Source organism: Astyanax mexicanus, chromosome 9 (genome assembly GCF_023375975.1).
Source record: "Astyanax mexicanus isolate ESR-SI-001 chromosome 9, AstMex3_surface, whole genome shotgun sequence".
Lineage (NCBI taxonomy): Eukaryota > Metazoa > Chordata > Actinopteri > Characiformes > Acestrorhamphidae > Astyanax > Astyanax mexicanus.
In genome coordinates, this window is record NC_064416.1 from 22084120 (window position 1) to 22103173 (window position 19054).

The 19054-nt window shown below is 35.9% G+C and overlaps 2 protein-coding genes across 3 annotated transcripts; one reads left to right on the forward strand and one right to left on the reverse strand.

The window, feature by feature from the left end:
• The first annotated feature begins 1776 nt into the window (after positions 1-1776).
• si:ch211-218c6.8 (apoptosis facilitator Bcl-2-like protein 14) lies at positions 1777-6521 on the forward strand. Its single transcript, XM_007249220.4, has 5 exons — positions 1777-2398; positions 2473-2559; positions 2675-2736; positions 4270-4542; positions 5677-6521. The coding sequence occupies exons 1-5, from the start codon at positions 2191-2193 to the stop codon at positions 5710-5712; spliced, it is 666 nt and encodes a 221-aa protein (XP_007249282.2). The 5' UTR covers positions 1777-2190; the 3' UTR covers positions 5713-6521.
• tph2 (tryptophan hydroxylase 2 (tryptophan 5-monooxygenase)) lies at positions 6083-16431 on the reverse strand. Of its 2 annotated transcripts, none has more exons than XM_007249219.4 (11): positions 15890-16431; positions 14223-14363; positions 13344-13527; positions 13052-13152; positions 12887-12954; positions 11200-11396; positions 9861-9996; positions 9586-9712; positions 7545-7640; positions 7326-7459; positions 6083-7162 (listed from the first exon to the last, which is right to left on the reverse strand). In XM_007249219.4, exons 1-11 carry the CDS (start codon positions 16346-16348, stop codon positions 6988-6990), a joined length of 1818 nt encoding a protein of 605 aa, XP_007249281.4. In that variant the 5' UTR covers positions 16349-16431; the 3' UTR covers positions 6083-6987. The 2 variants fall into 2 exon arrangements, with proteins under 2 accessions (XP_007249281.4, XP_007249280.4); XM_007249218.4 differs by having other exon boundaries at positions 13052-13191; positions 15890-16430.
• Between the last annotated feature and the right edge of the window lie 2623 nt (positions 16432-19054).

Below are 19054 nucleotides of genomic sequence, written 5' to 3' on the forward strand. Positions count from 1 at the left end.
TAAGCTTTGCCTTATTTATTTTAAGTAACAGTATGGTATTCTTAAAATAGTAAGGTGTTCATAAGATAAAAAGTAAAATGAACCTGTAAAACCATTGTCGGTGATAAATTGTATCACATTAATTTCATCATCGTATTCATAGGCTTTTGTTAGCATCTAATCTCCTAACTACGGTGGCCGAGAAAGCCCAGCGCAGTGCAAATTGAAAGGCGCTGCAAAAGCACAAAACACATCCATCAAAATTACAACACAGGCGCAGCAAATAGAAAGACGCGCTGCAAAAAGAAAAACGCGCTGCAAATACAATCACAACACAACGGAAGTGAGTCACAACACAACGGAATTTTCCCGGGGGACCTTAAAAGATGCTGTACCAGCTGTATACAAAGGACAATAAGTGGCAAACAAGCTTCTGAAAAGTAAGTTATGTTTATTACCTGTGATAACCACGGTTGTGTGCATATTATTAAAAGTTCTGCTTCACAAAACGCCTTGTTTGCCACTTATTGTCCTTTGTACACATAGTGAAGTCCGAGAATTTACTGAAGACGCAGCTTAGCTGGTACAGCATCTTTTAAGGTCCCCCGGGAAAATTCCGTTGTGTTGTGGTTGTATTTGCAGCGCGTTTTTCTATTTGCAGCGCGTTTTTCTATTTGCAGCGCGTTTTTCTATTTGCTGCGCCTGTGTTGTAATTTTAATGGATGTGTTTTGTGCTTTTGCAGCGCTTTTCTATTTGCACTGCGTTGGGCTTTCTCGGCCACCGTACCTAACAGCTCTAACTCACTAACTACTTCTAACCTCCTTTCCTTCTTCCCCTTCTTTCCACCTCTATCCCTCTATTGCCCTCTGGCCTCCTTTAGGCCCTGATTAAATTGTTTTTGCATTGAATTTCTATGTCCTGTTTTGCTAAATGTACGTCATTTGGATAAAAGTCAAATCTAATGTAAAATGTAATCATAGCAGTGCATTTAAAAACAGTCTGATGAATACATGGACTAGTTGAAAGAGGACTTGTTAAATTGTTGAATTTGTCTCTGTCTTAAATAGTAACTAAATTAAGTTACTTTTTTAGACAAAATTAGGTGAATAACAACTTTAAAAAATACACCAGAATGCAGGAAATGGTATCAAATATTACAAATTCTGATAGCTAGTAAGATGTTTCTTTTATTAACTATTCTGAACCAGTCTTTAATAGTGAGGCAAATCTATTAAGGAGATATATATTTTTTTGCATTGTTGAGTGAAAAATATCAGCAGTTTTGTATAACAGTATTTACTTTTTTAACTTTATTTTTTAAAACAAAACAAAATCTCAGGATATGACATGACTGAGTAGTAAATAACAAGGATAAGAAAGAGATAAGTCTATATAAATACATGCACAATAGATATTACATTAATTAACAGGAAAGAAATTAGCAAGGTCGGTTTGGAAACTATGAATTATGAACTATAAAGGATGACAATGTGGAGCCTATAAGGCGTAGGTAAGGGTCCTAGACAACAGTATACACTTAATAAAATTAAAACAATTTAATATAATATAATATGGATCTGCATGTGAACCTGAACATTCAGGTGTTTGCGGACGTACAGAATCAGCTGATGGGTTTTCTGCGCCGTGAAAGCCTGACAGTTTCTATGCTGATCTGATTGGTCAATTCAAGGGAGGAAGGCGGAACTTGTTGGAAAAGAGGCGGTATGAAAACAAGTGACGCTCAGAGGTCAAATACAGGGTTTTTTTTCGTTAACTTTAAAACGTAATTAATTTAGTTTCCGGCAGTTTTAGAGTTTGTTTCTGTTGTAAATTATTATTTAATAATTACATTAGCTGTTTATCACGCCTGAGGGTCAGTCAGTGAGCAGATCACACACACACACACACACACACACACACACAGACCGAGCGGAAGTTTTGAAAGTGAAAGTGTGTGGATGTAGGCTTCATTTGCATGAACTCGGTTATTTTACAGCTCAGGATTCAGGCCCTGCAGCGGGACAGTGAGTTATTTCTACTTCCTGATCTCTCAGCAGCTGCAGGTTGGCGCAGAGTTGCTGTATAGTCGCTAGTTTAAGGTGTTTAAGCTGAGCTGAGTCTTGTTTTAAGGAGCAGTTTAGCAGGTCCTGTACTGAGCTGTGGTTTCTCAGTATCTTGAGGACTTGTGTGAGTGTGAGTACAGCTGGAGCATGGAAGCCAACGTCTCATTAGAAAGCCAGTTCATCTTTGAACACCAGCTCCTGAAGGAGTACTGCGGTAGAAGAAAGCCATGGGGGAAACCAAGGGGGAAACCAAGGGTAGCCCCTATGTGTGCTGCAACCCAGCAGGGAGTGATGAGAAAACTCAAAAGCAGCAACGAAAGATGTCTTCTCGAAACTGACAGTTCTGATGACACACGTAAGACAGATAAACACTCAACACTACACTCTGTCTCAGGTGACCACAACTAATTTCATTCTTTTAACATACAGATGATGTTAGGGGTGTGGCTGATAACCTGGTCCAGATTGTGGACAGCACACCTCTTGTTCAGGATCAGCTTGTAGCACAAAGTGGTGGTAGGTTTTCTCCCCATAAGATGCTGTTTATTTCTGTTTTTGATTTATAATTAAGTATATCAAAAGAGGATAGTGTGATTAACGTGTTCTACTTTCTCTTCCTTTCTGAGTTTAGTTGATGTCATCCAGAGGCTGGTTGAATTATTGAAAGAATCTGGTGATGAGTTGAATGAAAAGGTAATGAATTTCATTAATCTAGTAGTGAAATATTGATATACTGAAATTGAACAAAACACCAAATACAAAATAATTTTTAAAATAAAAGTTTCCATTATTCTTGCCTTGTGGCTTCCCGTAGCTCTCCTATTGGTTGTTGACATTGTTCATGGCACTATTTGCGTGAGCCAAGTCTCAAGATATATGATAATATTAAACACGGTTGATTTTATCTGAACACCAGGACGAGAAAAAGACTGACTAAAACTTTCGACGACTGCAACTCGTCTGCAGCTTGACTCTAGCAAGACTTGTGATTTTATCCCAACTCTGGAAATTTGTCTGAGCTTGAAAAACATTAGGTGTAGGGTCGGCATTACATGACAGAAATGAGCAAGGTTTGGTTTGGAAACTGATGGATTATGGAGGATGACAATGTGGAGCCTATATGGCGTAGGTAGGGGTCCCAGACCACAGTATTTACTTAATAAAATCTAAATATTTACAGTTTTCTTCAAATAATGCCAAATACTAAATCATTTTTCACAGGTTTCCATTATTCTTTAACTTTATTTTGTATGTATTAAAATAGAATATATTATAGTCTTCCGTAGTAAATGTTGTATTAGAACCACAATTTAAAAATGAACTCTGAAAATTTGAACATCCCAGCAGAGAAGAGTTGCACAATTTTAGCCAAAATATCTGTCTCTGCTTGATATGTCATTAATAATTATAATAGTAAAATTGAATTTTTTATTAAACAGCCAAAAAGTTTTAGTTTAATGTAATTTGACATTACACATCCTGTGTAATGACTATTGTGCACATTGCATTAACAATGCTTAAATATTATACTGTGCAGCCCTGCAGCAGACATACCAACAAAGCACAATGTGTTATTTCAGGTCAAATAATCTTGGTGCCTACTATGTGCCTAAGAAATAAAATTCATCCTAACATCATCAAAAACAATATTGCAACCAATTCCTCAACACTGGTACAGACCTGCCATTATGTACGCAGTTTGACCTCTTAATACGCTTGTATGATTCCATGTTTTAAAGAACGTATATCTCTTAATATCGCGTTTTGCCATTTCATCCAATGTTTGTTATGGGTGTGTTTGTGGCTGTTGTCGCTGTTTATTAATGCTGATTTATGGACGGTTAGCAAGGACACTAATCCATCGAGCTACCTATAAAGCCATTTGCTACTTTCATCCACACTTCATTTTCCTACAAATTGTTGACACAACATCGCTGTGCTAAGACTCTGTCTCTCACTTGCTTCCTTTCTCTCATCCACTTGCTATCTTTGTCTGTTGTTCAGTCTTTCTTGCACAAACACACACACAGTTGATGGATAAATCATGATTTTAATGATGATTTTATGATGATTATTCATAATTATTTATTGATAATTTGGACTCATAAAATTTGTTCAGGCCTGCAGGTCTGATAGTACTTCACAAGTTCTCCCATTTAATAATTGTCATTTCTATTAACTTTGCTTTTTTCTTGTATTCTTAAACCTTTGCAATTTTTTTCTCAGATTCAAAAGGACCGTGTGCTTTTAGGCTATCTCCAGAGCTCTTTCTCTTACACTGTGTTTGAGAAACTGGCCTCGGCCTTTATCGGCAGTCCAATGCCCTCACAAAGTCAGAATCAAAATGCTGATGAGCAGAAGAAACAGATTGCCTGGACCTTTGAGATGACTAGCAGGCTGACAGCTCTGGACCTGCAGCCTATGAACAGAGCCATGGGTTTCGGAGCCCAGTACCTGCACCAGAATTTTGCACAGTGGATTCAACAGAATGGTGGCTGGGTAAGTTTTAACTATATTCATTTAAGCTGTATCTGAAACGGTGCCCTATTTACCATATAGTGCACTAAACTTCTTAGTACACTATAACAGTCCCCTAGTCACCACTATAAAAGGTGTACAAGCACTGCATTCCAGTGGACATGAGACACCCATAGATCAGTGTATTGTTTGGTTAGTAGAGTAAGGTCTTTAATCAGCTTGAAAAGACAATTCAAAAAATAGTTTTTTCTAACAATGCTTTATATATTGATCTGGATTTTTACATATAGATGACAGTGAATAGAGGACAGTTTTGGACACAGCTCTAGATTTTCTCCCTGGAGTAAGTTTAGCATAAAAGACAGTCAAAAACAAACAAGATTTGGTTCATCTGGTAAACATGTACAAAACTTTAGAAAAGCGGTTCTTAATTTTTTTTGTTGGAAGCCCCCTATTGTGGATGGGAAGTTCTCCTGCCAGTCAACCACCCGCCCTACCCATGGAAAAAAACAAAAACTGCAGGCTTTGCCATGTTTTCTTATTGCTACCACTTTTTAAGAAATGGCCGAATCTATTAATGACAATTATACGTAACTGAAAATTATATATAAAAAATACAACCTCAGTTATATTTTTTGGACTCCAGTTTCAGAACTGCTGCTGTAGAATGCTGGATATTTGATTGAACATTTTGACAGTAATCCAAAATGTATATAAGTGTTGCATTGATCCCGATAATGGCAGGAATGAGGCCTCATAGTGGGTGCAAGATGGGTGAGACATTCAATTTTAGCGTCATGTTTTTATTATATATTTAAATTATACAATTTATTGTGTATCACTGAGGTAATAAAATTTTAAGCAGTTACATTTTGACTAATTTGAGTTCATAATTTCAGTGTTACATTTCTAAGCATAATTTTCATAGCTAAATAAAGTTCCACTCTATTTATGACATTCTGTTATTGTGGTAAGGTAACAGTATTTTCATTCAAATATTGATTTTGGTCCTTTACCTCTGATGAAGTGTACATAAATAAGTTTTAATTTCACTGTGTGTTAAATTATGAAATAGACATTGCAATAAGCACATCATACTGTAGGTTTAATAGTTCTTTGATTTACCCCTAAATTAGTTTGTTTTCTTCTTTACAGGAAAAAGTGTTTAAAAGAGATGAGAGTGACGAGTGAAAAGGAATACTACAAGATATTGTGTTGCAGTATGGCTACCTCCTGAGTGCTCATCAAAGAGTTCCCTTGCTGTAGCAGCACTCATCAAACACAGGGATGCATTTTTCTATTTGTGATGTATTTCTGTACAACTGAAGCAACAATGCAGGACTGACCTGTTATTGTCCTGCACATTTTCAAGTCTTAATGAATGGCATCTAATGAAACAGTGACCAATCAGTCTAATGCTTATGTTTGTAAGTTTAACAATTCTAACTATTTCTTGTTGCATATGTATTTGTGTATGTGAGTGTGTTTTATGTGCTAGGTTTATCACAGGCTTTGTCACAACAAACTGGGCAACTTAACACTTAAAACATTTAAAATAATATAAATAATAAAATAATATTTTATTGACCAAGAATATGATACATATATCTTCTTAACCACAAATAAAGCAAGCACCACAATGTAATACCCAAACATGTGAACTGTAGCATTCACTCAGTTGCTTAGTAATTCAATTTAATCAATTCACATTTGACACTGATTTTAAATTCATGAGTAATTTATGCAGTATATACTTGCACAGCAATGATCACCTTAGCCTGTGTTCTGCAGCTTAAAATGAAAAAAAAAAAATAAACACACATTCAATTCTGATTATCCTATAATTAGCATATATCAGGGTCACAAACAGACACAAGGAACTGAGACAATTATTAGGCCATTTATGATCAAGTGATCTGAATAGTGTATATGTTGTTTGTGGATCCCCAGATCAACAATATGTAGCAATCCATTTCAATGCAATAAAAATGTGAAATCAAGAGATTTTAATTTTTTGTTTCATTCATTCATTCATTACAAACAGAGTGAGGTGTATTTCTGACTTCCTGTCTTAAATCATCCATTTAAGACTTCCTGTTCGCCAGTCATAATGAAGTTGTATTTGATGGTCAGGGGCTTTGAAATCGCATTATATAATCCTAAATTGTGCAAATTACAGTCAGCAACCCCACGAATGGACTGGAGCAGACATGCGGCCTACAGCATCTGAAATACTGGCTGCTATATGATGGAAATTATAGAAATAACCTGGTCATGAAAGCAGGCAGACCCATGAGGATACTGGACTTAAAGATTGAACTCTGTCTTCATTTGTTTTCAGGCTAAAAGCACAGCACTTGCCACTTGTGTATTGTAATATTATATGTAATTTAAATTTTTAACCCGTTTAGTTTGTAGTTCGGAACATGTAAAATACATATTAGACAAATCAATTCTCGTTTCTCTCTAGATGCCAAGGTACTTGTTCATTTTTCCCAGGGCATCACAGACAGTGGTAAGGTCACTACGGAGGTCCTGCACCACATTCTCAATGCTTCTGGTGTCCTTCAGAAGGTCGATGCTCTGGGTGTAGGGGTTATAGTAGACAGAGAAGGGCCTCTTGATAGATTTGGCAAATTCCCTGTAAGAGGAACCATATTGTCATGTGTTTGTAGTCATTGTTGACTAACACATTAGTTCCTACTAATTTTCATAAGAGTCAACACTTCCAATTCCCATTTAATGCTCTCATAGAGATGTTTACAAGAATTGTGAACTAAACTGGGAAGCTAGTGTCATTTTACCTCATTTTCTCTTTGGCCTCTTCAAAACTGTCCGAGACAAAGTACACATCCTGGAAAGTTGTGATGAGGCACTCCTGGTAGCATGTGGTCCTGGGATCAAACGGCTTCACTACAGCTTTGTCCGACAACGCATGCTGTGAATTTATAGAAGACTGGTTAGTTGTGATGCTGGTTGTGGAGTAATGCATGTAAAGAATAAAATATTGATTGTGTATTTACCCTTAGCTCTCCAATGGAAGACAGCAGTCCTGCTCCATAGGCTCTCAATTGGCCGTCTTGTTTGCACAAGCCAAACTCAATGGTGAAGAAATAACACTGAGCAGAAGATGAAAAAGATACAAAAGAAGCATTACACACAAAAGAAATAGCTACATTAGACATTTAGACAAAAATATTTGGACAGTGATACAATCTTCATGATTTGGGCTCTGCAGGCCCCACCACACAAATTGGACGCAATTAAAGTGTACCCTTTCTGATTTAATTTTACCATGAATAAAATGTTAATTTTTAATACTTTGTTAAGAATCATTTGCAGGCAACAACTACCTGAATCTGGAACCCATGGACATTACCAAACAGTGGGTTTCATCCTTTATGATGCTTTGCCATACCTTTACTGCATCTGTCTTCAGTTGTTGCTGGTTTGTGGGTCTTTCTACCTTGAGTTTGGTCTTAAGCAAGTGAAATGCTCCTCAGTCAGGTTCAGATCTGGTGAGTGACTGCACTTCTTTGCCTTAAAAAACTCCTGGGTTGTTTTGGTTCATTGTCCATTAGTTCTCTACATTTCTGTCCAATCAATCTTGCTGCTTTTAGTTGAATCTGAGTGGAAAGTTTATGACTGTACACTTCATGTTAACTTCTGTGGGCATAAAGGACTTTTTGATTTCTTGAGCTCACCATTTCACACTTTTTTCCCCCAGAATGTATCAAACTGTTGATGTAGCCACTTCTAACATTTCTGCTATCTCTCTGATGAATTTCTTCGTTTTCTTCCTAAAGATGATTTGCTTCACTTCCATTGAGAGCACCATTGACTGCATGTTGTGGGTTCACAGCAACAGCTTCCAAATGCAAATGCAACACCAGGTATCAGCTCCAGACATTTTACCTGCTTAACTGATAATGGATTAACAAGGGAACAGCTCTTGGAGCAGAGAAAATTGCTTTTAAGATTCGTTCAATAACTTTTTTTTTTTTTCGTACTTTTGGAGCCCCTGAAATAATGTTTTAAATAAACGTTTGATAGGATTTTGTCCAACCCCTTGAATTAAACCTAAAAGTCTACATTTAAATTGTATCCTTTTTCAATTGCTTCCTTTTTCAAATCGAGTGTGATGGCAAGCAGAGCCTAAATTTTGAAGATTGTGTCACTGTTCAAATACACTTAGTCTTAATATTTTTTTCAGAAGTCAATGGTAATAAAAAGGAATTATATTGCTTATGTTGGAGTAACTGTCTTTCTGTCTATGGAAGACTTTTCACTAGAACTTGGAGCAGTTCTTTGAAGATTTGATGCAGTGACAAGTCCAACTCCCCAACTCATACAAAAAGTGCTGGGCGTAGCAATAATTCCAGAGAAAACAGTTCCACTACACACGTCAATCCTTTTGCCAACGTCTGATTTTGGGCATGGTTTCATGATCTGCTCCAGAGAGTCCTATTTTTATAAATACTTATCAACAAGGACTCAACAAGATGTAAGTGTGCATTTGCCATCTGTGCAAGTAGCTGAATTTGAAGGGGTGTCCTTCCACAAACATTTAGCTACGTAGCACCACCCATGCTGTTTATAGAGATGATTTGCAAAATTCTGATTTATCGTCTTTATATTTTTTCTGTTAAGTATAAGGAGTGCCTAAAAATTACATTTACTATAGCTAGCTATTTTTTTCAAATAAAACACTCTAGCTCCAAGCTAACATGCTAGTCAAGATACAATTATCCAATACACCAAAATGCAATTCAGTTTTAAGCAATACACTTTATTGTTTCATCTCTTGTGCTTTTATAGCTTTACTTTAAAATATTCCAGGCTGAAATTGCCAGAAGCTGAAGATTAAACTCAATGCAAATGCGCCACTATAGGGCAGATCATGACAGTAAAATGCTGGTTAAATGTCACCACAAGCCCCTGTAACCTTCTCACTTTGGTATAATCACTGTATTTTGATGAGAGTCTGTCACTGAAGTAGACCTGGTGACATTTAAAGACCCACACAACACCATTAGATGAAAGCCTGCTTTTGCCTGCACTTACTGTAGCCAGCTTCTGCACATCTTCATCTGAAGCCCCCAGAGAGGCCAAGCCAATTTCTTGTGAGAACTGGGCAAACTTGGGATCTGCTAGGAGAGGCACATGGCCCAGCAACTCATGACAGGTGTCCCTGAGAGCCAGTGTGAAAGATGTAACACAAACTATTACATTTAAACTAGAAAAACAAAAAACTAATCTGTATATTTTAGATTACACAACATTAATACTCTAACACAAGATATGAAATGACACTGAAATGAGAAAGAGACACTACTCACGGCTCTGGTGTGTAAAGTGGGTCAGTACTGTGGCGAACATACTGAGTGCAGTTAAACACTCGATAGGCCAGTCCAGCCAGGAAGTCTCTGGGTGACAGGTATCCTGCCACAGGCCGCACTGTAAAACCTGACCTCTCTGTAAACAGACATTTAGCAAAGTAATGGATTAATCTTCATCAGTGTAGTGCATACTGAGCTGAAGAAGCCATAGAGCTCATCATTTTTCTTATGTTTCATTACATAATATTGGTTAAATTAAACAGCTGGTTGTGGCTAACCTGTAAATAGGCTTCTGCCTCAAATCGGTACAAATACACAAACCGAATATAATGTAACTGAATTAAGGTTTCTTGCAGTTTTTGATACTATCCAATGAAAAATATATATTTCCAAAACAGCCACTTTACAGGAGAGAGAAAAAAACGTCTAAACTTTCAATGGAAGTCAAGGGTAAAAGAGTTTATGTCAGGTCATTTTGAAGAATTTCTATTGGTCTGTTCATTAAGAAATTTTGTCTTTTCAAATTATATAGTAAACTAAAAAAAAAAAAAAATGGAGATACTTGTTTTTCTTTGGACAGTGACGGTATGCACTCATCAGCCATAACATTAAAACCTAATATTGTGCCTAAAATTGTGTGGGTCCCCTGTTTTACTAAAACTGCTCTGAACTTCAGTATCCTGCTGTTATCAGCAGATCTTTAATGTGAGTTGTATTGAGTCCCTGAGATTTGGGCACCCATGACCTTGCTTTGGGATCAACGCAATGCATGTTGTTCCTTGTGGTATGTTTGGTAGGTACTGACCACTACATACTAAGAATACCCTGCCAGACCTGCAAGATGTTTTGTAGAAGTTCTGACCCATTCATTTGTAGCCATCACAATCTGGGCCTTGTCATAGTGTCAAGGTGGCTGAGAACATTACACTAGCTCATGTTTCCTGCTTCCAACATATCAGCTTCAAGAACTGACTGTTTACTTGCCGCACAGTATTTAGATCACACCTCTTAAAATGTATGGGACCAGATAGTCAATGTTATATACTTAGTGTATGTGTGTAAAGCTAATATTAAACTTGTAACTTTGCAACTGGCTAAGTGACTTGACTTGACGCATAATATGTAGGTGTCACTATTACCAGAAAATCAGTTATTCTCCTCACTGTCAGTGTTTGTAATGTAATGGCTGATAGTAACACCCTGTGATTGATATTATTCACTGTTAGATTCTTATAGAAATCCTGTGGACGTTTCTGTTTCCTAAATCCTTTTCATGAGGATTTAAATATCTGCATGTTATATAATCTCAGATGGGATTAGCTTTGCATGAAGCAGTTACCTCTCAGAAAGAGAGACACGTCTTCTAGCTGAGGGATGTTATCCTCTCGGTACCCGCAGTGCTTGGTGAGCAGTGGGAGGTTTTTCAGGTACTCGCGGCAGGCGTGGGTGGGGTACAGTTTAGTCAGCTCCCGGAACACCACTCCCCAAGTCTTCACCTCCTCCAGGGTGTAGTCGATGCGTGGGATGGGCTGCCCACTATGACAGAAGCAGAATTTGCTAAGCATATGTTCAGGCATATGCATGTAAACTATGTGTGGGCTGACTGTCTACGCTTTACACGATGCCTCCTGCCTGTAGGTTACAAAAACAAGCCTGCTGTTCAGGCCTTGCAACATCAAAATTAAACATCTCTGATACTAACCATATGGAAATGTGATATATGAAATTATATGCACATATATCAATCATTTTGGTTTGGTCATATATGTCTAAGTATATGTACATGTACTGTATATTGGATTTATATACAGTTTTGGAAAGAAAATAAAAGACCACTTAAAATGATGAGTTTTGTTGACTTTACCAAATTAAAAACCTCTGGAATAAAATTAAGAGCAAGATGGATGATCACAAGCCATCAAACCAAGCTGAACTGCTTGAATTTTTGCACCATAAAGTTTTACAAAAGTAGTGTGTAATAGTTATTCCGCCAAATATTTATTTCTGAACTCTTAAAACTTTATAAATATGAACTTGTTTTCTTTGCATTATTTGAGGTCTAAAAGCTCTGCATCTTTTGTCTGTAGTTTGTAGAATAAAACAACAATGTTCATTTTACTCAAACATTTACCTATAAATAGCAAAATCAGAGAAACTGATTTAGAAACTGAAGTGGTCTCTTATTTTTTTCCAGAGCTGTATTTCTAAACATATTTACATATACTGTATATTGGATATGTATATGTATCAGGTATCATATACTGGTCACATACAGTATGCATTATATGTAACACATCTGTTAGTAGGTAAATATGTAAATTATCCAACTTTTTTATGACATTTTTAAATGGCAGTTGATTTATATAATGTGTCAGCATTATTACTTCATGATGTATGTTTGTTTGTATATCTTGATATATACTGGTAGATAAAGTATATGTTCAATATTTAAAATGTCCAGAGTACCTCAATATGTGCAAAACATATGTTGTATATAAATGAATTCCATATATTTTAAATATATGTTACATATACTGTCACTGTTCAATGAAAACAAATTCATTCTACAAGAGAGGGATAAAACCTCTCTTAACTTTTAATGGAAAACTATGTAAAAAATATTTTAGGAAATTTTGGAGGTTTTCTATTGGTCCATTCATCAATAAATTTTGTCACAGTTTGAGGGAGAGTTTGAATGTTCAGCTTATGTAGTAACCTAAAAATCTACAAAAATGGAGATACCAATTTTTATAATGGACAGTGATGATATGTTTGTATATCTTAATATATAGCAAAGACATTTCTAATATTGAAAATGGCCAATATATTTCAATATCTGACAAATATATTTTGTAAATTGGTATTCCATATTTTTCAATATGTAATATATTAGAATAAATATATGAATAAATATAATTTCTTATAGAAATATAATAATTTAATATACAAAATAAAATATTCCTGTTTCCTTTCCATATGAATAATCCGATTAAAAATATAAAAATTAAAGCACTTGAGTTACTAACAATTTGTAGTTCATTGCGACTTCCACAAAGTACTTTCTTCTCTGCCGATACACGTTGTCTTTAAACCCCTGCAGGAAGAGGAAATGTATGTAAATCTGTGTAAAAGTGTGAACCATAAACCAATTATTCTTTCAGAAGTACTCTTGTACTTAGCAGTTTACCAACCGGATGGTCAGCATCCAGCTCTGAGCCATACATGAGCACTCTGTGAGAGCACTGGTCCAGCTCTGAGATCTTCTGGGGAAACCAAGGCACTCCTTCCCCATCTGGCAACCCACCCAAAACACACACACAGTCCAAACAGTCTAGAATAAAGAGTCAGGAGAAGCATTATCACAGATATAATAGCCGTGCACTGTAGGCATACAACAATAACAAGACCTTCACACATTTGTAAATCATGATGGCTTCAGATGTTCACCATACTGGTGCAGATTCCTGCAGGTGATAGACTCACCAGTCTCTGAAGACCACACATGCTGCGGCGTGTTGTAGGAGATGATATTGACGTGATCTTTAAGGTGCTGCACCAGCTCGTTGAATTCTTTCTTGGTGCAGTTGCACTCAGCGTAGATTTCCACCTCTGTGGTGACACGCTTCGATTTGCGAGACTCTATGTGGGCCAAGTTCACATGCTTCTCCTGCAGATCATTCACACGAGCAATACATTCATAACAATTTGTTTATTAATGGCTAGTTTTGTTCTTGGTTGTAAAATATAGCTGTGTGTTTAAATAATATTTTAGAGTAGAAATAGGCAGAACACACCCTATGTATAAAATACAGTTACGAAATAGCATTTTCACTGCTAAATTTAGAGCACATTTCTTATTTTTTGAAAAATGTAACATTTTTGATTTATTTTTATTAGATTTTTGTTGTAAAAGCAATCATGCATTAAATTTTTAGACATGTGCATGTCAAGGCTGTGTACCTACTTTGTACTTGTACTTAAGTTTTAGTGAAAATCAATATCTGTACTTGTCCAGGAGGGGAACTCATATTTATTTTACTCATTTTCAGATAAGTAAGTAAATTACGTTTTTTTATTATTAAAATAACCATTCAAATTGACAGTGTAAATATAAAAACACACAAATTATTTATTTATGAGGGTAGTTTTACACATTCACTACATCCCATGGCCACCAGTGGTAAAAAAATAAATAAAACGCATATAAATAATTAAATACCATTTGCTTTCACATTTATTAAGACATTATCTTGAACATGTTTAAGCAAAAAAATGCTCTTGGATAATGTTTCACTATATTTTGATACAGATACACATAAACATCTTCCATGCCACCTTCTGATCTGTAAACAGAGTACTGACCTGAAAGAGCCGTAGAGCCTTCACCAGACAGCCCACCTCGTTCTTCAGAGAGAAGATCACTGCGGTCTTCCCAGAGTCCATAGTGGAGACCCACTCTTTGTCCGGTTTCTCATCTATACGACTAAAGGATGTCCTGCGAAGCTGCACACAAGTGTCCAGCAAACGAGGGCTAAAAATCCTATAATTCACTTCAATAGAGCTTTTCTGAACTGGGCAATGGGCATAGTGATGGTTCAAACCAAAACTCTGTTTTTACACTAGCAGTGACATATAACCACACATACAGTTACAAGTATAATACTGACAGATGTACATCTGTTTGACTGATTGCAAGACTAACATATTCTTGATAAATCTCCATTTCGGCTGTTTTTCACTTTTCGACATAATGAGAGTCTGGCAGTTGTTCACTATTTCATGATGAATAGTCAATGAGAAACATTCCAAAATGACTTGGAATAAAAACATACACAGTGACCTCCACTGAAAGCTAAAAAGGTAAAGGTGATATATATACAAAATGTAATAGTATTACACAATAGTATTACACAAACACTAATAAACCCCATTATACACAATATGTTTTACTTATAATATTGTCATAAATTATCTATATAATATCAAATTTACTCTTGTATTAATATTTTCGTGTGTGTAAAGCTCTTTTTTCACCTTTTCTATTATATACAAAAAAAAAATAAGAAAGTGGTTCTTTAATTGTATTTTTGAATCGAAACACTTCACATGCCATAGGTTGTTGTTCACTTTTAGATACTGTAAAATACTGGTTCTTTCTGCATAAAGGACCTATGCAGTTATTGCTTGTGATCTGACACTGACTCCATTCTAGCTTAAAATCACATCAGTTATACAAACCATAGGTTACAGATTTTGTAAAACAGTTTTTACTAGTAGAATTTGCCATTTTAGATATCAGAGATGAAATAAAATCAAATCTACACCTTAACAATATATTTAACACACGTAAAACTGTACTGTTTTACTGTTCTACTGTATAATTTTAGATATCTAAAATGTAAAATGTAAAGTAAAAACTGAAATTGTAGATATCCTATATTATATTATAGATATCTAAAACTGCACACATCTGAAATGTGCATTACTTCTACCAGCATTTGCACTAGTCAGATCAAAGTCAAATCATAGTCAGATATCTGGATCTGGACTTTTTGCTAGTCAGAATTGCACTGTAAATTTAAGGAAGAACAATTTCTAAAAGTAAAAAAAAAGTTATATATATGCTACAATTATATATTATGCTATATATGCTACAATATATATATATATATTAACTGGAGTGTTTTACCAGTAAGAATGTTATTAAAGATAACAGAGCATGACATTTCAAGTAAATCATTGGTAATACATAATTAGTCAAAATTACCAAATTAAGGGTATATTGTCCTGGTAATACTAATAGTCAGATAGTCAGAATAGTCAGTCTTTTAAAGATTTTATAGATTGTAGTTCTGATATAATCACTATTAAGCATTTTATCTGAAATGAGAGTTTCTACTAGTAAAAACTGCATTACAGAGATCAGTACTACCCCTAGTAGTATCCCAGATGTGATTTTAGACTAAACTGACTTAATATACTGACTTATAAATATTAATCAACTAACTGCATATTGTCTTAATTCTTACCATACTGGTTCCGAGGTGCTGCTGATCAAACATTGCTGAATCCAGAGATAATCCTCGGCGTGCCCAGTACTTGCTGGAGAACATCATCATAGCTGGCTGCATCTTTGGGACAGCATCCTGACCCCTCTTCCTCAGCAGCCCCACAGGTGACTTGGGGATCTCTGGACCCTTCCTCTGGTTCTGCAGGTCAGACGGGACAGGCATGGTGTCTTGGGTCTTGCTTTTGCCCTGCATCTCAGAAGACATGGGGACTGTCTCAGATCCCTTCTTCTTCTTCTGCACCTCTGAAGCCATGGCAGCACTGTCTGGGTGAGACACTTTACCTTGCACTCCACCTCCTCCAGCAGTGCCAGGGCTGTGCTTATATAGCGTGACGAAAGATGCTGATAAAACCTGATAAAGGTCTCGCATCGTGGTGCTTATATTGGTTTCGGAGGGGCTGATGCCTTCCTCCTTCATTAAGAAAAGCTGTGTTACGTCAGTACCCCCACTCTGATCATGTCATTTCAGTTATAATTCATTCACTGAAGGCTGATCTGCACCACAAAAAGCCCTGAACAGATCTGAGTACTTTATGCTTTGACAGAAATTATACAATGATAAGAAATCAGAAATGATGGATCAGTCATTGAGGCACCTGTAATGTAAACTGTCAATGCCATAAAAATCTCAAGTTGAGGGAAGGGGCAGGAGGATCATAAATTTGAAGCTGGAAATAGAACTGCTACAATAAAAAAATGTTTATTGAGAAAACAAGATGGAAAGAATTTATAATGAATAAATTAGGTACATATATAGATTTTGTTCAGTAATTACCATTTGATTAATCTGCACTATTTATTATCCTCCTTTCACCCTGTTCTTCAATGCTCAGAACCCCACATGACCACCACACAGCAGGTACAGTATTATTTGGTTAATGGGCCATTCTCAGCACTGCAGTGAATAGAGAAGCAAAATGCAAAAATATTAACATGTATTACCTTTAAGTGTGTCTAATTTCTTTTGATTAGAGATATAAAGTAGTGTACTTAACCTCCTGTGACCTGGACTTTTGATTGGTGTGCATTTTTATTTTATTCTAGCTATTTTGGATTAGTAGAACCAAACAAGTATAAAAACTAAACTTTGTTATTGTACAGGAAGTTATATGGGGACAGTAGTTTATTATAACATTTAAAAATAATCCTTGCCATTTGGGATCAGAGAGACCTAATTAATCCAAAAACTAGTTGTCTGAGATTCCCACCATCTTGTAATGATGTAATGTCATCATGCAACTGCTAGATGGTACGGGTAGTGTTCCCATATGAGGCAAAAGAGTCAAAGTTTTAAAACATTAAGTATCATGGTGCAGAAAAGCAGAAATGTGATGCTCCCATATGAGGACACAGGGACTCACGAGGTTAAGGCAGCATTTAAATAAAGGTAAAGTGGCTCTTTTCCACTGAATCAAATAAGACGTCTAGCTAAAAGGGCCCTTAAAGCAAAAACATCACAATATGTGGCTGAGAGAGTTAATCCTTTAAGTGATATACTAAATATATCAACTAAGGAACCAGGTTAAATTTCTGATTCAAGTATAAAGGAGAAACAGCTAAATATAGAATGTCACAAGCTAGGGGGCTAGGTGGCTAGGGGGATACTGAAGATTTTAAGCAAAAAGTGTTATACGTTTGTACAAATGGAAATACAAAATACACAGAACTGGTTAGCATCCACTGCTAAACTGACTTCACTGTCCACTATGTCAATAACAATAGTGAAAACGAGGGACGTAAGCACTGAAGCGAAGCACATTATACTGACGCACACTGTTTTGACTCTGCGCTGAATGAGCGGCTGTTTGCTGTAGTGCAGATTGCAGACGTTTCTTTAATGAAAGAAAGCTGGAGCAGAGATAAAATTACAGCTCTGAGGAGAAGCTATCAGTCGCCGCTGAGGCAATTTCCTGTGGAACAGGAAATGAAAGTGCTAGGAGTTGGGGAGGCGATTCTGGGTGCCTTTGTTGTGAGCATGCGGTTCTGTTATGAGCCGATAAAAGATACTACAGTCCTCACTCAGGATTTTCTCCCCTCCCTTTTCCTCCCCATCACATTCTGAAATGTCACAGACGGAAAATAATGTTACAAACCAGTCTAATACCTCAAAAAAGCCCAATTTAAATGCCACTCAGATTTCAATTCAGAATTTTCAGTGAGGAACCAAAAGTCTAATTGACATCACTTAACCTTGTTCATCATTTGAAGAGCTCAGGGATAGATCTGCTGTATGAGGTACTATGTCACGTCACATAATGTACTACTTACATATATAGAGAAAAAAACATCTGTTGAAGATACAGCTGAAGATTCAATTGGAAATTCACATAACAGACATGAATGTAATGCAATAATAACAATACCATATGAACTCATCTTTTTCTAGATAACAGAGTTACAAAATCTTTATACATTTTTTTAATTGAAAATTTCTAAAATCAATCACATGGTAACATTTAAAAGCCTGATGTAAAAGTACCTGATGTTAAAATGTCTTAAGAAACATTCTTAGAACCTTCATTTTAAACCCTCTAAATATATCAGTTGGACATCCTTAGTAAATATTTACAACATGTTTTAATAAGAGATCATCTTGATGCGTCAAACGTTGAAAAGAATTGGGAATTAACATTTTATGACATCAATAATGAATGTTTAAAAGACAAAGAAAACATTATTTTGATGTCCATGTTGAACATCAAAAGAATCCTGCATTAAATATATATATATATATATATTTTTTTTTCTCAAATGACGACAATAATGTATGTTTAAAATGAGATGTCCTTTTAAAGGTCCATTATTGATGTAATTTGAATGTCAGTAATAGATATTTTAAAGACATTCAATGAAGACTGCAGAATCTTAAATTCTTGATCCCCTGCAACATCTTTTAAATGTTCAACACAAACGTCAAAATGACATATTTTGAAGGTACATTTGCTCAATGAATACACCTAATATTTGGAAAATCTGGCATATGGTTGTTGAATTCTGGATAGACATTAAATCTCTTTAGAAGAGTGGTCCAAATTGAAGAGATTATTTAAATGTGTTGGTTTTCTGGGATACATGCCTTACGTATTGGTCTCCCTTCATAGACATTGTAAATAACTTATCCCTC